General features: G+C 46.3%; 3 protein-coding genes across 6 annotated transcripts in view; 1 reads left to right on the forward strand and 2 right to left on the reverse strand.

Moving 5' to 3' along the window:
* Window positions 1–307: 307 nt before the first annotated feature.
* Window positions 308–7,203, forward strand: gemin4 (gem (nuclear organelle) associated protein 4). Its single transcript, XM_080514870.1, has 6 exons — window positions 308–405; window positions 1,025–2,980; window positions 3,897–4,029; window positions 4,161–4,431; window positions 5,063–5,716; window positions 6,973–7,203. Exons 1-6 carry the CDS (start codon window positions 396–398, stop codon window positions 7,192–7,194), a joined length of 3,246 nt encoding a protein of 1,081 aa, XP_080370996.1. The 5' UTR covers window positions 308–395; the 3' UTR covers window positions 7,195–7,203.
* Window positions 7,204–7,212: 9 nt separating this feature from the next.
* LOC308143909 (ceramide synthase-like) lies at window positions 7,213–10,798 on the reverse strand. Of its 2 annotated transcripts, XM_080514852.1 has the most exons (6): window positions 10,583–10,798; window positions 10,071–10,154; window positions 9,317–9,527; window positions 9,146–9,241; window positions 8,634–8,959; window positions 7,213–7,523 (listed from the first exon to the last, which is right to left on the reverse strand). In XM_080514852.1, the coding sequence occupies exons 1-5, from the start codon at window positions 10,702–10,704 to the stop codon at window positions 8,669–8,671; spliced, it is 804 nt and encodes a 267-aa protein (XP_080370978.1). In that variant the 5' UTR covers window positions 10,705–10,798; the 3' UTR covers window positions 7,213–7,523; window positions 8,634–8,668. The 2 variants fall into 2 exon arrangements, with proteins under 2 accessions (XP_080370978.1, XP_080370977.1); XM_080514851.1 differs by having other exon boundaries at window positions 7,214–8,959.
* A 1,573-nt stretch (window positions 10,799–12,371) lies between these two features.
* usp2a (ubiquitin specific peptidase 2a) overlaps window positions 12,372–23,197 on the reverse strand; it is a 44,617-nt gene continuing 33,791 nt past the window's right edge. For 2 of the 3 annotated variants that reach the window (XM_080511734.1, XM_080511733.1), the window contains exons 4-14: window positions 20,129–20,179; window positions 18,881–19,004; window positions 18,571–18,682; window positions 18,374–18,484; window positions 16,796–16,860; window positions 16,561–16,664; window positions 15,607–15,687; window positions 14,739–14,817; window positions 14,122–14,226; window positions 13,740–13,860; window positions 12,372–13,643 (exon numbers count right to left, since the gene is read on the reverse strand). In XM_080511734.1, the coding sequence (XP_080367860.1) occupies window positions 13,559–13,643; window positions 13,740–13,860; window positions 14,122–14,226; window positions 14,739–14,817; window positions 15,607–15,687; window positions 16,561–16,664; window positions 16,796–16,860; window positions 18,374–18,484; window positions 18,571–18,682; window positions 18,881–19,004; window positions 20,129–20,179 (1,038 nt within the window). In that variant the 3' untranslated portion in view covers window positions 12,372–13,558. The remainder of the gene's footprint in view (window positions 13,644–13,739; window positions 13,861–14,121; window positions 14,227–14,738; window positions 14,818–15,606; window positions 15,688–16,560; window positions 16,665–16,795; window positions 16,861–18,373; window positions 18,485–18,570; window positions 18,683–18,880; window positions 19,005–20,128; window positions 20,180–23,197) is intronic. The other variant, XM_080511735.1, reaches the window with a different exon arrangement.

A 23,197-nucleotide genomic window follows, 5' to 3' on the forward strand; every position in this document is an offset into this window, starting at 1 on the left:
GTCACGTCATATCTGTTAGATTATGTTTGGCTTTGTTGAAAATTGTTATATTATGAGATGCAGCCTGAGTTGTAATGTTTTTACAGCTGCAGTACCGGGGACGTTCTGAGAGGGCGCTGTGAAGAAACCCGAGCAGCCACCAGCCTCACGGACATGACGTCACGACGTCGCAGAGCGGAAGCGCTTCATACAAACCCGCTGTCACACGCTCCTGACTCTTCTGTCTCTTCTGTACAGTTGTTTCTCTCTCACAAAGTGTGTTTTGTACTTTCTGAGCTCTACTGCGGTTCATTCTCAGTTCAGGCACGATGTGCTGAACCCAACAAACCCATCAGACGTTTCAACAAACGGATTAAAGTTAGCGAACTGGCTCCACGCAGCAGCGACGACACAAGATGAACCGAGGTGAGGAGGACAATAACTAAGTTTTCAGTCCTGCTGTGCAGTCAGAATATATTTTGTCCAGCCTGTATTATGTTGTGGGCAGCTGTGTCACGCATGCACACCCAAAACAACAAAAATAAATTACTGTTTTATTCACTGACAGGTACATGGGTTTAGTTTTCAATAATGTAACCTGTTATTGCACCAATATAACACGAATATTCTCCTTAGGTGTCGTATTTATCATTTCTCCTTGTTCCTTGGGGTTTTTTTTCCTACATCCAATTATAATCTTCCGTTAAATTTCTCCCACTGCTGCAGCTTTGGATATTATTTACTATTGAACAGTTTGTAATTTTGTAAAAGAAGCAGCCAATCCAAACTGTTTGATGTACTTCTTGATTTAAGCTTTTTTTTTTAAATAAAGCTGTTCAGTTTTTCCTATATGCATCTCTCTTTCTGAAATTTGTTGGAAATTGCCTCTGATCACATTAAGCGGCATGGTCATTTGAATTAAAGGTGAAGACGTTAATTATGCATCTCACTACTTTGCATGTGTGTAACTCTCCGAGTTTAAATCAGCTGGAGTATTTGTTTTCCTGCTTGCTCATCCCTGTGAATCTGTTAAACTGTGTTTCAGAATCCGCAGTCCTGCAGGGAGCTTTCCTCCTGGCCGATAAGCTCTGCCGTCCGTCGTCGTCTCTGTCCTCCATTCAGAAGGCCGATTGGAGCCGGGTGGCTCACGTGGTGGTCGAGGCGGTCAGAGAGGTCTGCGGGCCGGATGCGAGCTGGACGGAGAGGGTCGTCTGTGTTGTGTGGCTGAAGCTGCTGTGCGGAGAGGCGGGAGACGACGTCGAGGAGTCGTGGAGGCGGAACCCGTTCTACTCCCTCCAGAACGGCCTCCCCGAGCTCAACAGAGTCGTCCTGCTGGAGTTGGTGAAGTCGACGGAGGCTGCGGGTGTGTTCGCCCGCCTCCTCCTGTGCTTTCCTCCAGCGCAGCTCCACGCAGAGCTGCGGCGCTTGGCCGAGCACGTGAAGAGCTCACCCACAGAGGAGGAGGACGTGCGGCTCTTCCTGCAGGTGTGGTGGGAACTGTGGAAAGGGAGTGACGGGCAGAAAGTGGGAGGAGGTGGAGAAGGGGCGAGCACTGAGGCCATGTTCTCCAGCCAGCTGGCGCGTCTCTTCTCTGAGTCTTCCAGTCCGAACTATCAGAGCGCCAAGAGGTTAAAGCTGGAAAAGACGGATTCACCAGAGTCGGGACCAAACACAGACGTCCTGCAGCTTCTTCTTCAAACTCTTGCGGAGCTGAAAGCTCATATATCCTCCACAGACCTCTGCTTTCAGGCGCTTTCGGTGTCTCTCAATGCGATATACACATCCTTTCTGATAGAGTCACAAGTTGAACTCCCACCTGAAAGAAAGCTGCAGATGTTGAGCCAGATGATCAGCAGCAGAGGGACGGACGGTGAGCAGCTGAGTCCCGAGCTCATCAGGGACAGTCAGAGAGACTTGCGTGCTTCTCACACACCCTCTCAGTTTCGGCCCAGCTCCACAACGCTGACGGACGCCTTGAAGGTTGAAGCGGAGCTCGTGGAGTTTTGGCAAAGTGGCAACCTCCTGAAAGTGCAGAGCGGCTCTGATCCGAGCTACGACACTTTGCAGCTGGAGCAAAGCATCCGGAGAGTCCTGCCAGCGCTTCACGAAAGAGACCAAGACGCCGAGGAAGGTCCTCTCCGAGGTTTGCTGAAGTCCATGGACCTTCCCTCCATGCAGAGCAGTCCAGGAGTGAGCGCGGCCGTCGTGGCGGCGGTCATAGCAAATCGTCTGGAGGACCATGAGAGCTTCGCCGTGCTGTTCGCCAGCGAGCTGGTGTGCGACGGGCGTTGGCTGGACTGCCTGGAGAAGAACCAAGCGGCCTTCCAACAGCTCGACGCGCTCATCAGGCTGTCGTCCACCCTCAAGGCGAAACTGCACAGCCAGAGCGCCGACGTGAGCCAGTGCAGGAAGCTCATGAAGATCACCGCAGACATCTTCTCCGCTCTCTCCTTGGAGGATAAGAACAGATGCCTGGCTGCCACGCTGCGGTCGTCCAGCAGGGGCTTCTTCCAGCGCCCAGTCCCCTCGGCCGTGACCGAGGGCTTCGAGAAGGAGCTGAACATGGCCTTCAACTGCATCATCCAGGGCGGAGGCAGAGCGTCGGCCGCTAATCTGAGCACCGCCGTCTCCTTAGTGGCCAGAGTCTCCTTCCAGAACCCCGAAGCTGCTCTGAAGTCCTGCTGCCAATCAGCCGTGTTCAACAAAGGAGCGTTTTCCCTCATGGCCACAATCCTGCAGCAGCTGCCCGGACTGACGGGGCCGACGTCAGGAGACCCCGCAGCTCCGGATGAGCAGGGAGGAGGCGCTCTGCTCTGCAGGTGTTTGCAGGAGGCCGTCGGGAACAAGCCGCTGTCAAACACGGAGAAGGAACAGTTCCTGAAGTTCCTGGGTCTGCTGATGCTGCCTGTCCAGCCAGCCGAGGGAGAAGAGAAGCGGCTTCGCCTTCTGCCTCCTCAGGAGGTCATAAACACCTTCGTCCTGCCCCGCATCTCTGCTGGGGGTGAGCATTCAGACATGTTTCGCTTTATTGTACATGCCAGTTTTAAGTGACGTCGATTTTTGTTCAAATCTGAATCGTGCTGGCTCAGATGACGGCGATCCAAATGCGTCATACGTCCTTCTTCTTTTCCACTCTGTTCTGCTCACTAAAGGCAGGAAGCGCCACAAACAATACTGGTATTGATGAATATTGTCATTAAGATCTCCAAATACCTGAAACATTTAACTAATGAGTTTAGGGTGTGTTAAGTTTACACGTCAACAAATGACAAGTATTGTCATTGACATCACTGGAAACTTCAACCCTGTGGTTTACAAAGCAATATTAGATAAATGCCTCTTTTCATACAAAAAAGCATGGTGAACTGAATTAACCAGACCAAAAATCACATTAACTACCTTCACATTTCTCTGAATGGGGATCATTTTTTGTTTCTATAGATTTCTGTAAAAAAGTTTGAATGACCTCCATCCTCCTACTTATGATTGAAAAATGTTCATGTTTTCACTTTGCGCAACTTCAATTGGGCCCTTTTTTGATTCAAAACACAAGTTGGCTGTGTAATTATATCATTTATGACTTTCATAGATGAACAGCAAGAAAAATGTAAGTTACCAAACCGGATGAAACACCGGCAGGTGAATTTACATACTATGATGGTCACTGCCGCACGAAGATGTACATTTTCATTTATTCATATATTTTAATGGGACAGTGCACATTGATGAACAAATTGGTGGATTTGGTTCATTTTCAAGACATTTGAAGCTGAACCGTGAAGGTAAACATTTGCGACTCCAACTTGGTACAGCCTGTCATTTGTCTCCTATGATTTTCTCCGATAACCAGCAGCAGTGATTTTTTAAATTATTTTTTTTCGTCAAATGATGCCGTTTCCCCTCCGTGTGCTCGCCAGATGCAGGTCTGAGTCTGCGGCTCCTCCATGCTGCTCTCGCTCTGGACGAGGTCTCCGCTCCTCACTGGGTGATGCTCTGCTCTCCGTTCCCCCTCCTCTACATCCTGTCCCAGCTGCTCCACCAGACTCTCAGGTTCGTACGATGCAAGGTTTCCTTGCATTTTGGGGCGTCGGGTTCCACGACGACGGCGCTCCTAACGCCCAGGGGTGGAACTTTCTGAAAGCCTATCCGTCTCCTCATCCCATGGTGAACACCGTCCACAGGTTCTGGGAGCAGACACCAGGGGGCGCCGTCCAGTCCTTCTCCATGGACACGAAGGAGCTGCTGGCTTCGGTGCTCACCAGGCTGGGGGAGGCGGTGGGGGCGGAGGTGTCGGCGGCCCCCAGCAGCCACTCCAGAGCTCTGTTCTGGCTCTATGACAGGACGGAGGATCTGGACTGGACCGTGCGCTTCTACCTGAAGCCGGTGTGGGGGGAGCACTTCAAGAATGAGGTGCCCTCGTCTCTGCTGGCCGTGAGCGACCTGCCCGAGCAGGTAGGATATGTGTCTTATATGTAAATTACAATAATAATAATAATACTAATAATATCCAGGCTTGAAGATCCTGACTTTGCTTTGCAGCTTGAATGTTACTTGGAAATTTCTTTGCGACGCTGCACAGAGCAGAGTGAAGCAGACGGAGGTGATCGTAATCATGTTCTCCTCACACTAAAACGTCTCATGAGGACAATTTATTCCATTTCATTTTCAGTAGATTTGATGTGGTGCCGGCAGCCGAAAGTCAAAAGTCAGAGGTACAAAAACCAAGTGACAACAGAGTGAAGGAGTTTAGAGCTGCTCCCTGACCCATCAAGGGAATGAGAATAAGAAATGTCCACAATAGTGCACAATAGATAATAGTGAAAAGAACAATATAGCAAATGAGAAAAAAAAGTTAAACCTCATCATTAAAACTACAAAACTGAGAGGTTTTGAGTTGGTTAAGTCATTTACACAGACTTGGTGAGTTTGGATTAATGAAGCGTTTTATCAATGGACAGGTCCTTTTGAAATACTCGTTCTGTAGCGGTGTGTGTTGATTTGGATTGTCCTGGTGGAGGTTTGAACATCCAGTTCCTGCAGTCTGGAGCTCACTGGTGTGTGCCCCCCCCCCCCCCCCCCATAGGAGTGGTCCGGGTCAGACCTGCCCCCCTACGGCCCCGGCACCGGCCTCCTAGCCTGGATGGAGTGCTGCTGTATATCGGACTCCCTGCAGACCACCATGTTGTCCCGCCTGGCTCTGGACCGGAGCAGCCCGGAGCAGGTGGGCATGTTCAGCAAAGGCCTGCTGGTGGCGCTGACCCAGGTGCTGCCCTGGTGCTCGCCGCGCCAGTGGAGCCGGGTGCTCGGGACCCTCCGCGACCTCATCGCCTCGGCCCGCCTCCACGTGCCCTTCTCCCTGGAGTACGTGGACCACCTGCCCCTGCTGGACCTGCGGGGCTTCTCCTGCGAGCTGCGGCTGTCCGTGCTGCTGCTGCGGGCCCTGCAGCTGCTCTGCGGCTCCAGCTGCTCCCACTGGCTGCCGGCGGAGGGCTGGGCTCACGTGGGCCGGCTGTACGCCCACGCCGTCAGGGACATCATGGGCTCGGTCCGAGCCAAGCAGCCGCTCCCCTCATCCCGACCCCTCCACGACGACGACAGCGACGCTGGCAAAGTGCGCGAAGGAGAGGAGCACTCGCGCCTGGAGGAGGCGAAGGAGGTGAAGGAGGTGGGAGCCGCTCACAGCCAGGAGGTGCTCTTCGTCCTCAGCCAGCTCTACTGCCACGTTCAGCACATCCAGGTATCTACCCTTCAAACACTACGGCGTTTTCACACTCTGGGCCACTTTGACTGTTTTGAACCATTTGTCTATTTGTTTTCAGCGATTTATTTGTCTGGTTTCGAACTGTTTTAGTCGTTCTATTATTCCTTTTGTGGAACAGTCTGATGTGCAAATCAAAACAAGGGTGAAAATGTTTGTTTTGCGTTACATTTGGCTCCACGGCTGTGAGTTTCAGCTCCCCATCCAGCTTAGAATATTCTCCCTTTGTTTTGTTTTTTTTTTGTTCAGCCATATGTTATTAGACCAGTGTTTTTCAACCACTGTGTCGCGGCACACTGGTGTTCCATGAGATTTAGTCAGGTGTGCCGACCGCTGTCAGCTGTGAGAGCAGTGTGCAGAGTAATCAAGTTTAAATACTGTGGTGAGTGCTGTGGAAGAATTGCTCTGAATCGAGATTCTTTTCTGCCAGCTGATTACCAGAGGCTTTTATTTTGACATGAACACACGCAACCGGAACTTCATAACAGGATGACACTCCACACAACACATTTCTCACTCATGGTTGCACACCAACAGCCAACAAACCAAACCAAACTAGATAACTATCTGAACCGAGGAACAAAAACCTAACACAAGCACAAATCAACACACACAACAACCCCAACAATAACCCTCAATAACCTCCGGCAACACATAACCTGAACTCCCATCATGCCCTGCAGCGACCAACTCCGTGATCGCTACAATACTCTTCACCAATAGATGGCAGCACAGAACGTTGCCGGTGAAATCAAAACTGAAAGACGTCAGTCTGGTTAATCTCCACCACCTGCTGCTCCCATCTTGTATCAAAGTACTGTGTCAGTGACAGTGATGGAGAAGTTTTTGAAAAGGAAGAATGTGAACCAGGATCTCAGCTCTTCATCCATCAGGTCCAGGTTTCACACTGAGTGAGTAAGAATAAAAAAAAGAAATTGGGAAATACTTTTTTCTGTATTTATTTGATTCCTGTTGATAAAGCATTGATGAGAATGACTTTATATTGTTAATATTGGCGACAGAGTTTCACATTTTAACATTTTCGGGTGGTGGTGTGCCTCGAGATTTTTCCAAACAAAAAAGTGTGCCTTGGCTCAAAAAAGGTTGAAAAACACTGTATTAGATCATTTGTCCATATATGATTTGATCGATGTGCTACCCGGAAGCCATCAGATAATATTTGAATGATAAATTCCCGTCAGATCAGACTCTCACTGTTGGATTTCCCTTCTCAGGTGATGATGCCCGGGGGACAGTGCGAGGCTCTCTTCCTGTCCAGCCTGGACATCCTCAGCCACTACGAGGCCGTCATGGCCGCCTTCCCGGACAGCTGCACCTCGGTGGAGAGCGACAACACCCGCCACTTCTTCTCCACCATCACAGACAACCTGCAGAGCCGCGAGATGAAGGCCGTGCTGCAGCAGAAGATCGCCCAGCTGGTGTCCTCGGCCGCCTGACGCCGCATCGCAAACAATATTGTCACTTGTAAAGTGTCTCTGTCCCCACAGAGAAGGTAGGAACCCTCGAGCCGTCGCGTAAAAAAAATGAGACGCACAATTTTTTTTTTTTTCGCGTTGGTGAAATTTAAATTCAATCTGAGCACAATTGAGAAAAAGTGACGTTTGAAATCTTCGCTAAGAAGTGAATAAAAAATGTACTGTGTCATGTCTAAAAGCCTGTTTGTGCTGCTTCAGTTGTATTTACGTCCACTCTTTAGGTGCGTCACGCTGCAGTTTTCTCCAAGTCTGGTTTTCCTCCCGCGAAGATGAAACCAAATGCCTCCTGACTGGAGAAAATACAGGTGGTGATCAACTATCAGCTGGTATAATTTTAACATATAAACTCAGGTCTGTGATAAGAATTGCAGGTCCATGAAGCTAAAGGGCCACAGGGTTCTTTAGGAGTCATTCTAGTAAACCTGATAAATACCGGCCAGGAATCCATCAAACATGTCTGATTATTATATTGCACATGAATAAAAGGACGATTAATCTTTTATTCACACAAATGCTTGATTTAAAAACCGGAATATGGATTTCTATCCATATAGAAATGGACAGAACAGAATCCATTCAACCATTAAAGAGCAGCAACACTTTACATCCAGTATGAGAAGAATTAAGACTATTTTCAAAGGTTAAAACTTTCTTCACAAAAAAGTATTACATCTACATTAAAAAAAAAGATATAACGGACACTTGGGAGTACATTTCCACATGATGGTGTACGAGTAATATACTGGATTTTCTGAAATACGAGTCACGTGTTATTAAAAAAAAGGCATTAAGAAGAAAAAATGGGTGTTTAAGGCACATTTGTTCAGTGTTCAAACCTTTTGGCTGCTTATTTAATCATTTGAGTGTAAATTCTGCTGTTGAGTTTTGGGTTTAGTGACCTTTTCAGTGAAATCCAGCAGCAGTGTTTTTTTGGTATTAGCAGCTTTCTGTCGTCTTACTTTTTTTTTTTTAAAGTGCAATTTACAGCTACGGAACTGTATTAAATGCCAATATCTGACATCTTTGTCAGCACCTGATGCACAGAAACATCTGTCTCGGACTGATCCAAATGCTTGGTTTGTGACGCCAGCTCATAATGGCTCTGTAAAAAGATTTAAAAGAACTTTACAAAAGTTTAAAAATGGGTAAACATTTAAAAATATGTGCTTCTTTAGGGCAGATATCATATGGCGGCGCTTTCAAGCGAATTTGTGAAACCTTTGTTCGGAGCCACCTCTTCGCTACTCCACGTCTTCACGAGCCATTTTCCCTGAGAAAACAAATGTTGCGGGACTCCCGCTTTTTTTTCTCCCCCCTCTCGCACCCAGAATGCATTGCGCTGAACCGCCATGTCCCCTCAACCCTCACACCCGCCGCTCCAAAGTCCGTTTGAAAATGACCTGCTGCTGGTCCTTCAAAGCCGTTCGGTCTCCTCTCAGTCCGTCTTGGTCTCGTCCTTGTCCGCCCGCCGTGTCCTCTGTCTCAGGTACAGCCTCTTGGCCTTCCTCAGCAGCAGGACGAACCAGTAGACCTGGGGAGCGAGGACCACCAGGTTACCCAGGTTGCAGTGCAGCGGCAGGTGAGCGGCCACCCGGTGCAGCGGGATCCCGAGCTGCCGGCCGTACGTCCAGTACATGAAGGGGAAGAGGAGGAGCCGGCAGGTGAAGAAGCTCAGCAGGACCACGACCCCGTTGACCTTGTGCAGGACGGTGTCATCCAGGCCCAGCTGGACGCCACGCACACACACACGAGAGGAAACGTCAATAATGCAGCTCAAGTTCTTCAAAAACATCTATATGATTCCAGCAGTGTTCAAATACCTATGGGGTTCCGTTACTCTCCCCACAAGAATATTTCACAGTTGGATATTTCAAACGGTCTCGACGGAGTTCTTATTTTCGGTTTCGTTCACCTGGATGAGAATCGTTCCAAAGGAGACGAACGGCGTGCTGAACTCCGTGAGGAAGAAGCAACCAATGAAGAAATCCCCGAGACCCCTCCTGAGGAACTGTGGAGAAGAGAACACAGTCAGACTTCCTCCTCTTCCTCTCCTCTTCTTCCTCCTCCTCCTCCTCACCCTCACCAGAGACACGGGCATGAAGACGAGCAGCAGCGCGACGTGATGAAGCACCAGCATGGTGTGTCTGAGCAGGAAGGCTCTCACTGTGTGGATGGAGTGATCCCCGTCATGACCTTTGACCCTCTGCTTGTGGTAGTGGCTCAGGTACATGGCGTAGATGTCGAAGGCCATGTAGGACAGTCCAAACAGGATGAAGCTGTTCACCAGCCAGTGGCTGAGTGGAGAGAGAGAGAGAGAGTCATTTATCACTTCTGTTTGACTAAAACACAGTCCTGCACACATCATCATACAGAATTCTACAATATTCACCAGAAACTCAACAAAACTATACAAACGTTAGAATTATTACAAAAACATTTTAAAATATTGAGCTAACACTTCAACACTGTCACCATGCAAAGCATCAATCCAACAAAGCGTTGGAATAACCAGCAGTACGACAACACATTTACACAATGTTTAACACTACACATTAGCATTGGCACAACTAAACTACACAACAGTAAGCATTAATGCAACAAAACTATATTTGTATACACTATACTCGGTGTGATTTGAAAGTTGTCCCTCTGTGTGATATAAAAACTTTGCATGTTTGTATTTGCCTGTTTGCACTGTGGTGGACTGGTCGAACTGTTCAAAGTGTAGAAACACAGCTAGTTGTAGAGAAACATGGATTGGTGTTTGTCAGTGGCTCTGTGGGTTTTGGTGTGTTTGATCTAAGTTTGGATACAAAATGAACCGGTGACTGTCCAACCTGTCGGTCATCACATCTTTGCAGGATGTGACTATTACAGCTCCGGATGCAGTGGCCAGAGATGCATGGGTGATAGAAAGCAGGCTGAGGAGACAGAAACAACGAGCTCAGACACAATCACACCAAACTCCATTTAAATACCCACGTTTTTTTCCTTCTGCCTCTTCCTCTTTAATATCAATGCACACGTTCTTAACATTTTGCTTGAGACTGGAGGGGTGTTTCCTGGTAAAGCGGCACACATATAACATAAGTACGTGTGACTAATTTAGCACAATTACAACTTTTTGAGCAAATGAATCCACTTCTTAGCTCGTGTCGTTAATCAAAACAAAGTTATATATATGTTTTTACACAAACATACGGAGTTTTTAGAGTGAGACGAATTAACCAGAGCGCTCTCTCACTTCTTATGACACAGTGATTACTAGTGTCTAACGTGAATAAAGTGCAATAAAAAGGACGAGATGTTAAATGAGCTCAGCTGTGAGTGGACCCTGGTGGGCGCTGACCTCTCACTGACGGACACCACGTCAGCCTCTCGCCACCCGGGAAACCGCCACCGTAAAACGGTCCTGAAGCCGTAGAAAATACCCGGAAACACCACGGCGCCACACACCAACGGAGTCCACATATCGGCTGTTAAAATCTCCTGAAGTTACGGATAAAACTGACGCTGTAACATAACTTGTCGGCTAGCTATTAGCCACTTAGCATTATAGGCGTCACTGAACTTCCGCCCCGTCAAGTGTACTTTATGCTGATTGGCTGTAGGAGAGGCGCGGTCAACCAATGAGACTTATTCGCCTGAAGTGACCTATGGTCGTTAAACTGGACAGAGCATGATTTACAATCAAGTTTGTTTTGACTGTGTCAGACTGCAACAAACAATCGAGGGCAGGAATTTAATTTTCCATTTGACAGGAAAACCTGTAAGAATGCATTAAAATTCATTGTAATTACACAGTTCCCAAATATGTATGTCATGCAGTTTATCCCAAATCTTTAAAAACACGTCAACATAATCACTCGACGAACGTGTATGATTTTTAATCAAACCTTTCACCTAATAAAACAACCAGTGTAAGATAAGATAAGATAAGACTTTATTAATCCCATATATACATGTATATATTGTCTTTTTTATGTATAAGGCAATAAGTTTAATGAGAGACTTGTTTTTTAATAAGTTCTATTGTTTCCAGTTATTTCTTTTTTCGTGCTACACCTCAACTGGGTTGGAAACAATGCGTTATCATCGACACCCCTGCTCACTGTGACCTGAAAAAAGTTGATTTTTTTCAATTCCACTGTATTCCATAAGTCTCTGTGGCGCAATCCGGTTAGCGCGTTCGGCTGTTAACCGAAAGGTTGGTGGTTCGAGCCCACCCAGGGACGGAAGGCATTTTCAAACTGACGTTTCTTGAATTCCCAACTGCTGTGTTCACACGAACGTCTCAGAACAAAGTGTCTATATTTATTGGAAGTCTCTGGTCCGAGTCCATATTCATGGTCCTTGACTGCTCACTCATTTCTCAGTCAGTAGTGGTGGAAAAGGCAGTGGACATTTATGTTGAATTTGCGGAAGGAAACCAGCTCATCGGAGGGTTGTGGAAGTTAGAGTGGGAGTTGATATTTGAAGTGAGAGTAACAGGATTGATGTTCTTTGTATTGCAGCATGAGATGAGACGGGGTGCCTTAGTGATGGAGAGAGAGAAACAGAGAGATTCTAACTTTAAAGGAGAGAAGAAAGTGGTCAGTTATGTGGAGTTCATAGGCCGTAGCGTCCAGAGGAGAGACACCAGAGCAACAGATCAGAACCAATATCTGTCTTTTGCAGTGTGTCAGAATGAAGGTGTGCCACAGAAATCCAAAGCTTTCGAGGCAGGAAGTGAAATCTTTGGCGAGAGGGAGTTTTGTGTTGCTCTTGTGGATATTAACTCACCCAGCAACATTAAGATGGGCGAGAGAGTTTTTCTACACTTTCCAACATAAATAGCACTTAATTGTTACCCACGTATTGAAATTGATCAATATGTCTTCACGTGATCAATCAGTGTAAATATATTGCTGTGTTTTAGTCACCATTAATCCTCAGATTAATATTCAATATAACTTTATTTAACTTTCATTCCGTTGTACTTAATATAATCAATTTATTCTGTTTGGAGCAACACTTAAAGGAATTTCCCTCTGGGTCTAATAATGTATTTCTATTCTTTTTTCATTTCAAATTCTGCACACACACACACACACACACATACACATACACACATGAGAAACACAAAAAAGACAAACAACTCAGAATAAAACCACTGCTTTGTTGACTTTTATTCATATATATATATATTTATATATATACTTTATATACTCGTGTTTGACTGCCACTGTTAAAAAGTGTGACTCATCACATCATCACCTGTAAGCATAAATAAGAACTTTTTTCTCTCTCTTGAAACCTGGTAAAGAAACCAACTGAAAACAGTTAGGGGGTCATTTTCAGCACCATTGAATAGTACATTCTCGATATTGCATCAGGATATAAAAATATACAGATATAGTGTGTTTGTTTTGTTTTGTTTTTTTTCTTCGTCTTCTTTAAAACATTCTTTCCGTGTTGTTCAATGGCATGAAACAAGAGAGGAAGAAAAGAGCCCGTCCGGACGGCGGGGGGGCTTGTCAGTGTCCGCTCAGGCCTTCACAGCACTTTAAAACATCAGTAGCAGCCACACGTGGGAGAGACATGAAAACGGGGGTCGGAGGGTCGTCCTCACAGTGACCTCCACCACGTCTGCACATAGAGAGGAGGAGGAGGAAGTGGAGTGCATGTGGGGGGGGGGGGTATAAGAGGGCAAATACCAGCAGACGGGTTGGTGGGCTGTGAGCTCCTCGTACTGTGACACCAACCAGTCACACAGCAAACAGTTCATCCACTGTCCACAGAGGGGGGGGGGGGGCGTTATTGAGACCACACCCGCCACCCCCAACGCCAACAAAACAAAACAACAAAAAACATGAAATGAAGCAAAACAAAAAGTCAGTTTTCATGTTTCGAGGCAAACGAGGAGATGAAGGCGGAGAGGGGAGGAGCTGAGCTCGTGCTGCATAGAGAGGGGCGCTTCTGATGGGGTCACATGATCGCTCAGTGGGATTATTGCCCTGTGTCAGCCTCACACACACACACACACACACACACACACACACACACACACACACAGAAGGGGTGGGGGGGGGGGGGGGGGGCTGGTTGATCAGGTCCCTGTGTTTTCCAGAAGTTTCCAGAGTGTGTGTGTGTGTGTGTGTGTGTGTGTGTGTGTGTGTGTGTGTGTGTGTGTGTGTGTGTGTGTGTGTGTGTGTGTGTGTGTGAGTGAGAGAGAGAGGGAGAGATATGTCCAAATAGAAAAACAAGAGCACGGCGGCAGCAGCACTCTTCTCCTCCGCCCTCTGGTGGTCGGAGTGGTGCCGTGGCCCGCCGGCCTCCGGCTGCCTCACATCCTCGAGGACGACGCCAACTCGTAGAACAAGACGTAGGCGTCGCTGCTGCGCACTTGGCTGGAGGACATTGGCGTTACTCTGAGAGAGAGAGAGAGAGAGAGAGAGAGATGGATGGATGTTGTCGTGTTGATAACGTGGTCCTGGTTGGGAGCTGGAGGGCTGTGAAGCACTCACCTGGAGTCGTTGAAGGTGTACCATTCCCCCGAGCTGGGGTTGCGACAGTAGGCTGTGTAGTGACCGCCCATCGTGGTGCCTGAGTGGTTGGACACTGCATACAGGTTGTACACTGCGTTTACTGCAAACACACAAACCACTGCGGTCAGTTTCAGAGCAACTTTCACCACCGAGAGAAAACTCGTTTAAAAAACGCCAACACCGAGCTTTGCGATGTAAAAACGATGTTCAAAGCACATCTACAGGCTCGTGAATCTGAGAACAAAGTGAAGGTCAAAGCTCAACGGATCGTTTCGCAGCAACATGAATAATTTGGCTCCATTGGGAGGACGGCTCAGCGTGTCCCGAGGGACTCCGTGGAGGACGGTCCTGAGGGACTCACTGCTGTTTTCAGACGCAAACTCCCGCAGGTCCAGGTCCTTCATGGGAAAGTTGACGAACGTGGAGAGTTTGCTGGTTCTTCGTGCTTCAGAGAAACGCTTCAGGTCTGAGGAGAGACGGTCAAGGAATCGTACGACACACGGAGACACGTGAAGGAAGTTTCTGTAAGATTAGTTGTGAACCACTGATCTGACGACCAAAGCTCAAGAAGCAGCCGTTTCTTTACCGTGTGGAAAAGTTTCTCTGAACGTGAACAAATCCACTCTGGTTTAAAGTTCGATCTGAATTATTGATTACAAACACTGAATATTCTGGACTTCTAATGCATGTCTAGACTGTGTATTCAATATTCTACTGTTTTGCCATATTTGAATTAATATTTTATTAATTTATCAGTTTGCTTCCCTCCTTTCTGTTTTACTTAGTTTAAAAAAAAAGTAATTTAATCAGGCCTTTAGAAGCAGTTTAACTTTCATATCTCTGCTTTGTTTATCTATTTCAATTGATTTAAACACTAACAAAATGTTTTTATTTTCCAAATCAACACAGTTATCTTGTCCAGCCTGATCGTCACAGTGTGGGTTTGCACGTCTGTGTGTCACACATCTTAAAGGATACGCAGCACCAAGATCTTGGGGAACTTCTGTACGGTGAACTTCTTGGTGCATCTCCTGCGGGCTTTACACCTGTAGCACGTCTGCGGGGAGCAAACGGGGGCGAGATTAAAATCACACACATCAACACACGGAGGAGACCCGCTGAAGGCCGACGGTGATGACGTCACATCAAACAGGAAGTGGGATGACAACTGAACCGTTTGGGTTTAAAAAAAAAATCATGTTATTAATGTGTAAGGCGGGTTGTTTTGTGACCTTGATTCAAATAAACTAATGGGAAGTAAAGAAAACAAAACAAAACCAAAAAGCCAAGAAGTATGTGCAGTAATTCGAGAGCCTTTTGTTTCTCGTTCCAGTTCAGCGTTATCTCTTGCACGGCCTCCAGAGGGCAGCATCGCGTCACTCTTACGCACTCATTGAGATTATTTGGGGATGTGAAGAAGTGCTACACATTTTTGTTTTTTCCATTTTCTTTTAGTCTACGTTCGGTTTTTCTTTGTTGCTGTGCAGAGTACATGTGATGAAAATGACAACCAAACAATTACTATGGAAAATGACTACAGTCTGGACAAAAAGCCAATTTTAAAGAAGCCTTTTGGTGCAAAATACAGTGAAAATGTTTGAAAATGTAAAATGTTTTTACTAACTCATGGCTCTCAGGCTAGTTTTCTATCACTGATATCTCAACTCAGGTCAGTGTTGGGTTGTATCTGATCCTATTAAGAGATCTGATTTAAAAAAAATAAAAATAAAAATTGTCTTTAAAATTTTGAGCACAAATTTTTAAACGATTGTCTCTCTGAACATTGTGATATGAAGGAGATCGCAGCGTGACGCTGAAGGTCAGAGGTCGTCTGTTGGAAACCCACCGGCTTCTCGTCTCCGTCCAGGACGTCCTCTTTGGTGAAGAGCCGCATGCAGTCCATCAGACTCACCTCGCCGTAGCCCTTCTGAGCACAAACATAGACGCAGTCACATTAGCATGCACGCACACACACACGCACGCACGCACGCACGCACGCACGCACGCACACACACACACACACACACACACACACACACACACACACACACACACACACACACACACACACACACACAAGCACAGAAAGCACAGATAGACAGGAAGAAGGCAAAGAGCTGCTGTTAGGAGCTGAGGACAGTCACCAGGTGTCGGGACATTTTCGCTCAAATCATTGCAGGACAGAAAAAGAAAGACACTCGGTGTGTGTGTCGTGACCTTCTGGGACCTGTTGTGTGTTGTGTCTCATCTAACAGGTGTGGACCACAACACTGAGGTCCATTGCTTCCATGTAATCGAGGATTAAGAAGAGGCTTCAGAGTTCACGTTGTAGTGAAAACAGATTTAGAGTTGAGGATCATTAAGATCCCAATGCGAGTGAAGACTATCGGGGTCTACGGCACATTGTCCGACATCAACACATTGTTTGAGATGTGGTTTGAGGCCACAATCAAGTTAAGTGTGTAATATGTCAATGAAAAGCAGAGCTTCAATGTCCACACTGACCTATTGGCACTCATTATGTCAGCGTCGAGACAAAGACTGGAGATAATCTGCTTTAATTAGATTTGTTTCTTATTAGAGTCTGTGTGTCCTTTGGAAGTGCTTGGACGTGTGAAACTGACCAGTGTGACGAGGTATTTTACACGTTTTTGTAATAGGTGAGAAATGTAAAAAAAAAAAAAAATCCTGTCGCTTCATCATTCATAATAATTGAATGTGTGTGTGTGTGTGTGTGTGTGTGTGTGTGTGTGTGTGTGTGTGTGTGTGTGTGTGTGTGTGTGTGTGTGTGCGCTCTAACCTTAGCGATAGGTAGAGAGAGATCCCAGAAGGGGTCGAAGACGGTGGAGCAGAATCCACAGTGGCTGCAGGTCAGAGAACTCTTCAGCTGCCCAACGAAAAGATCTGCAACAGAATGAGGATCTTTTATTTCCCCACTGAAATAAAATCGAAATATAACCACTCACGGATTTTCAGTAATTGCCCCCCCCCAAAAAAAACAAAACCAAAAGCAAATGTTGGCCCCGTCCACTCACCCACTATCTTGCTGTCTTCTCTCTCCAGGTATTTACTCCACATCTTCTTCCCTTTCTCCTCGTCGCTGCGGGACAGACGAGAGGAAACGTCACAGACGGATTCATGTGTTCATGTCCGCGGCAGCGAAATGGCTGCGACTGTCAGAGATTATGACCCTGACCTACTTTAATCCAAACATACAGGTGGCAGAATATGAGGAGATTAGCCCCCCCCCCCCCCCCCCCCCCGACACCCTCCATCTGAAGATGGGAAAAGGTTTTTGGGTCAGGGTTTAGAACATTTCATCACAACTGACCCGGTTGGAAAAACCCTGAGATTAACTGTGCGTTAGATAAGTGATAATAATATCCAAGAAGAATTGGAGCATTAAGCTGGTCTGTGCTGTGGCGAGGCAACACCCCGACACGGGCAGTGGGACTGTGGCACGCCGCCTCAGATTAAAGCTTAATGACGGAGCCTGAATGATTCATGTCGCCTTCATGTGAGTCCTGCGCCGAGCGCTACACACACACACACTGCTCAGTGCTCACCTCCAACCGCTCCGACTACAGGTCAGAGTCGGAGGACTGAATCGGCCATTCCAACGTTTCAAAGAAAACACGAGGGTCAACTGAGGGAAGGACTAACATTTGTTCACTTGGTTGGTTTCGACCTCAGCAGTAAGTCGCCTGAAACCATTTCTTCAAATAGCCGTTCAAACAAAATCGTTTATCTTGTTATTAAAACAAAACCGTAATGATCCATTTACGAGCGGAACCCGACCGCTAAACATGCAGGAAACGATCTGAGACAGAGACATTTCACACGACAACGTTTCAAGTGAAAACGTGTCGGTTTTTGTGTGTGTGTGTGTGTGTGTGTGTGTGTGTTTCCATGGCAATGGTTTGAAAAACGATGTCCATTTCCACGAAGAACTATTGACTAAGGCTATGGACTGACATGAGCAGCAGCAGCGTTCTGAAAAGCTGTATTTAACCCCATTTCCACGCAGACCAAGTCTGAGCAGTTTTAAAAAATGTCCACCTCGGGAGCCGTTTTCAAAAAGTTGTGTTTTCAGTGGCTCGGAGCAGCATTGTCGTGTAAACAGAACCCTAAAACAGTTTCAATCCACAACCGCCTGAGCCCTTCCATGAAATGTGATGTGCAACAACCGCCATCAACCATAAGTTTCAATTAGTATTTTTTTTTAATCTATTCTATATGTTTTATTAAGTCGTTTCATCTCATTGGGTCCGAAAAACAAGGAAAATCGTTTCCATAACCTGACATTCAATTGTGTAGCATTCAGCAGCTAAATTAGAGGCTCCGATCTGAACTGACAAAACACCAAGCAAACTAAAGGAAATATAGATTTTTTTTTTTTTAAACAAATCGAGATATCTGTGATGCGGCCATGAAAGTTGGGTCACTTGTAAGCTTTCAAACCAGCCTCAAAGCCATGCTGTCAGGGGGAGTTTGTAAAAACAGGCAGAATGCAACACCTATAGGAGACATTATATGGAGACTGGAGACTGAAAGACAGATTGTCATCTTCCCAAGTGGCGTCGTGATGGTGAAGGAGCAGGTGCGACACTCACGGCAGGTGGTCGAAGTCCTCCGCGGTGCCTCGGGGCCGGACCGTCACCCTGTTCACCTCGTTGTGCAGGCCGTCCAGGAGGAAGCGCAGGAACTCCTGAGCGTCCTGCTGGCTGCGGGACATCGACACCACCACGCTGAGTCTCTGATCTCTACGCGTGCGTTCTCGCACCACGATAGGAAAGCGACAGAAGCTTACTTGTATCCGACGAATCTCGGGGCGTATCTCTGAATCTGAGTTTTGAATTCGGACGGGCTGACCGCCTCGCTGCTCGACGACGTCCACATGGTCTGTATCAGCTTGGCAAATTCTGCCGACACAAAGACGCGGCGGTTAGTCGCACCGGGGGGGACGAGGGGGAAGGACAGAATCAGCCTCGTCTGCTCGTCAAAGGAACTGCTGTCCCTCTCTTGTCATACAAACCCTTAAAAGGTGGGAGCTAAAAGGCTTTCCTTGTTCCCCGACATGCTGGGGGACGCTGGCCTGAAGCGTCAGACGCGTGTCTCACCTTCCATGAGGGCGGTGTTGGTGCGGCTGTTGTTGTTAAGGTCTCTGCGGTGCGAGTTGTGCAGGCAGTAGTCTCGCAGGCTGTGTGTGTTGCTGAGACACTGCAGGATACTGTTCATGAAACACTGCCGGGACACAAACAAACACAGCAGCGGCACATTCAGAGAGCGCAGGAACTGGAAACTGTTCTGAGTTATTGGTAACCAGACGCCCTCTTTTCACATCATCTGCTTTTTTTATTTTTATTTTTTTAATGAATGAAAATGCTTCTTTTATTCTTTGTTTTTGAAGTGGCTATTAAGCATGCGTAAAAATCTAAATATATAATATAATACTGTAACTACTATTAAAACAAGGTGATAGTTACTAAGCTGATATTTCACTAAAGTACTTTTTAGTGGGGGAAAAGAGTCTCATTTTTAGCCCCCTTTTCTAAGAGCTGTTGGTCTGTTGTTTTGTTACTGCTTCTTCTCCCGGAGTGAAGATCCAGATAATAGAGCATCTTCCTCCCACTAACATCCACTTTCACCAGACTTGACTTTATTAAGTAACTCGTCGTTAGAAGTACCGAGGAAAGTAACTCCACAACGTTTAGAACAACGAGCAATTAAACTCTGCACAGTGATCGTCTGAAGGGATTTGAATCTGCCTACAAATACCTTCGCAGTTTGAGCTTCAGCAACAGTTTCTGTCCTTGATTATTTCTGAAATCTCAGCCGGTTGCCTGGAAACCGGTCACTCCGAGACTAACTAGTTTTTCTATGTTTTCTTTTTAGGGCAAAAACACACCAGTCAGTGACTTATGCTGTATTTACACAAAGTGGACGGGGATTTTTTTTATAAAACGTAAGCTGAAGTTGAAAAGTCATCGGTCCCGGGTTAATATTTTGAGATTTTAAGAGAAGAGGGACAGACGATGAAGCGGCGTTCACACGCGAGCACGAGTACAATGTTCTCGTCACGTGTTCACATGAGACACGTGCAGTTTGGTCAGATCAAATCAGTCGTCCCTGGTCCATAGTTCACAGCTCTGTGACTAGGTTACTGAAAATACACACACACTTATTTTGGGAGCCTGTTGCCAGGCAGACGCCGGGCTCCACACCGCTCACACGTCAACAAACAGGTCTCACACATAAACAAACAGGACTTTTGGGAAGATTTGTTGAGAAAATGGTGAAACTACGACAGGACTTTTATTTTAGGATGGACCTAATGAGACTTTTAAATATCAGGCTTCACAACTTACAGTGTTTCCTAAGTTCTTCAGTCCCACCAGGCCCTGGGCACTCTTTGAATTCTGAAAGACAAAAGACACAACAGTAAGCCCATGTCGATTAACTGTTTTACAAACCCACCAGCCCACCAACCCACAAGGAGAAAGGAAAGTCGAAAACCCTCACAAGCAGCGAAGAATGATTAAATATCCAGAGCTCTGTCAGCTGCCGTTTCAGACTGCAGTTATTAATCTGCACCCCAATCACCCATTAAAACTCCGCGTATTCTTGAAGGTGTGTGAGCATGGAGCTGATCAGCTGTCATCTGTGTGAATTTAAAGTGTGTTGAGAGTACAGGAGTGTTGGTTTGTACTGTGGGTGGGTGGCGACAGTCAGGCCAATTAAAAAAACAACAAAAAAAAGCATGATTAAAAACCAATGCAAAGTTCTTTTTAACCAAGATTCTAATTTATCTCATTCTGAGTGTTTAAAAAAAAACTAAACTCACTCTATAGAAAATTTAAATGGTCTTGAAACGACCAAAGTGTTCAGATCATCATGTACGTTTCCGTTGGCTGCGTCTGAACAGCGCCGATGTGTTTGTGGCTGCAGGACGACGAGCTCGAGGCAGACATGTGGCAGAGATGTGATCCGACTCCACCGTCGCTCCACGACTGACAGACAGGAGCTTAATCCCGCGGAGCATTATCTTGCTTTTGTGTGATGTGGCCATCGCTTCCTCTCGTTGGTAATCGCTCCCAGGTGGCAGAGATCAGCAGATACCACAAGAGCACAGGGAAGAGTTTGATTCATGTACCGCAGCTCCTCTCGGGGCGAGTAAACCACGATCTGGAGCCGCAGGCAGCAGATGGCAGAGCATCTCGAAGATCTTGAAATGGTGCAGAAAGCTTTGGCAAACTTATGTCATCGCTTGCTGCAGTTACATTGCATTACATAAGTTGAGCGGTTATGTAATTGAGCGGCGATAGGAAGAACTAACAAAGGAGACGGGGGTGGATAAGGAATGCACTCGCGCCCCTTGACGAGGAAGCACAAGCTGCAGCTTCAGAAAGCTCTGGATTCATCAACAACATCCAACACGACAAAGACCAGATGTTTTGTGCTCCTGCATTATTCACCGAGCTATCTGGGGTAACCAATCTGTCTGCATGTAGAACAGCGACAGAGGCCTAAACCAGAGGTTTGATCAGCTTCAACTTCAATCACGCGTCAAAAGAAACCCACAGTTTCTCCTTCAGTTATTCCACCCTTTGGGATTAAGGATGCATCTCCTCTTTACAACAGAACAAGCTGAATGCTCTGTCAGGAAGCTTTGGGGATTTAGCTTAAGAGGCAGGAAAATGCTTGTGGCTGAACATGAACTCCTGAACATTTACAGCATTTTTTCCTTCACTGATTGATTTGAACACTGAATAAGCATAGCAATGTCTTACAGGAGCCACACTCTTCTCTCCACCTCACACCTCCAGATAAGCTATTGGCGCAACCACCTGACTCCAAATGAAAAGTCCAAAGATGTTTAGTGTTTAGTTCTCCCCCCCCACCATTGCAGACGCCACTAACTTGCGCCGCCGTCGCATCATTATGACGTCACTAAGTGAAAGTGCGGTCCGACTGCCACACCAACGTGAGCGTCTTTCACTAACTCCTTTAGGAAGTATTCTAACACCTTTCCTTAACGCCGTGATGTCATCCAGGTGGATGAAAGAAAAAACCTTTTTTGAATTGCCTTCTATTTATTGGATTTAATTTTGTTGCAATAATGCACTTTGTATTGTGTTTAAGTGCACAACTAAAATCTTTTGTTAAAAAAGACTGAATAATTGAAACAGATGTGTTGGAAGAGGAAGAAGAGCTTGTGTGCTTGAAACGAAATCTGCTGCAATTAGGCCTGCATGGAAGACGGATGATTAAGGTAATTAAAGTGAGATAAATATTCAGGAAGTTTTTCTTTGGGGACAGAATTATGATGGGTTATATAATCTCTTTAAGACTGTATCATGGCTGAAGGACCGTCATTGGTTCTCAACTTGCACATGACAAACAAAACTACCTCCAGATAAATCTAAATGTGTGATATCTTGAGCGATTGCCTCCAGCTGTGAATCTGCTCCCGGTACCATGGGACTGATGCCACAGTTGCTAGGCGACGGCTGCATCCCATTATGCCGCATCTGCGAGGCCTCAAATGCCCCGAAGACCTGAGATGGCAAACTTTTATAATCACGACGGCCACAAAAAGCTGCACCGTTGCTGCTCGAGGGACAGACTGTGGCCGAGCACATCGACAAGGATTTATGAGATTTATGGAAGTTTATTTAATGAAAAGGATTCATTTCACCCTATGTCTCCAATTTTATTTGACATGCAATGCTTTTAATTTACTTACCTTCAAATAAACTAATTTGTAGTGATTTCAAATGATTTTGGGTTAACCTGTGGTAAAATGACCATCATCCTCCATTTGAATATTGGCTCAGAGGAGCTGCATTCAGAATCTGCTGTGTCTGTGTGAGCTGGGCTGGCTCTGGCCACACATGCCCATCTTGGGAAGAGGAGGAAGTACTTCCTCTTGTGGTGCCATGTGCCAGAGCAGAGCTGCCTAATAATGGGAGGAGTCAAAGGGGAGGAGCCTACCTTGATTGGGACTGCCTAAACCCCTGATGACACTATATAGCAGGACTATTCAACTATATTTTTGGGAGGGCCACATTTTCAGAAAGCTAAGGACCCGGGGGCCAGACAATTCCCTGAGCTATTATTCCTGATCTCAACCTGACACAATGCTCTGCCACATTCAAAAGTGTTTTATTTTGGTACATGGCAAAAAAGTACAAATCACTGACTTTATACACATCATACTGTTTTTGTTTTGGAACAAAGGCTGTTACAGCCCCATAAACACATATTTGAAATACAAATCCCTTTCTTTCAAGCAATCCACAGAAGAGAGCAAACAGATTATCAGAATTGAAAGATTAGCTGAACTTGCCAATGGATTTCATGTCACACAGTAGCTGAAAATTTTGAGCATCTGACAACAAAAGCTGTTTATCGAACAGACTTAATACCACAGCTTT

The sequence above is a fragment of the Blennius ocellaris genome (assembly GCF_963422515.1).
Source record: "Blennius ocellaris genome assembly, chromosome: 2".
NCBI lineage: Eukaryota > Metazoa > Chordata > Actinopteri > Blenniiformes > Blenniidae > Blennius > Blennius ocellaris.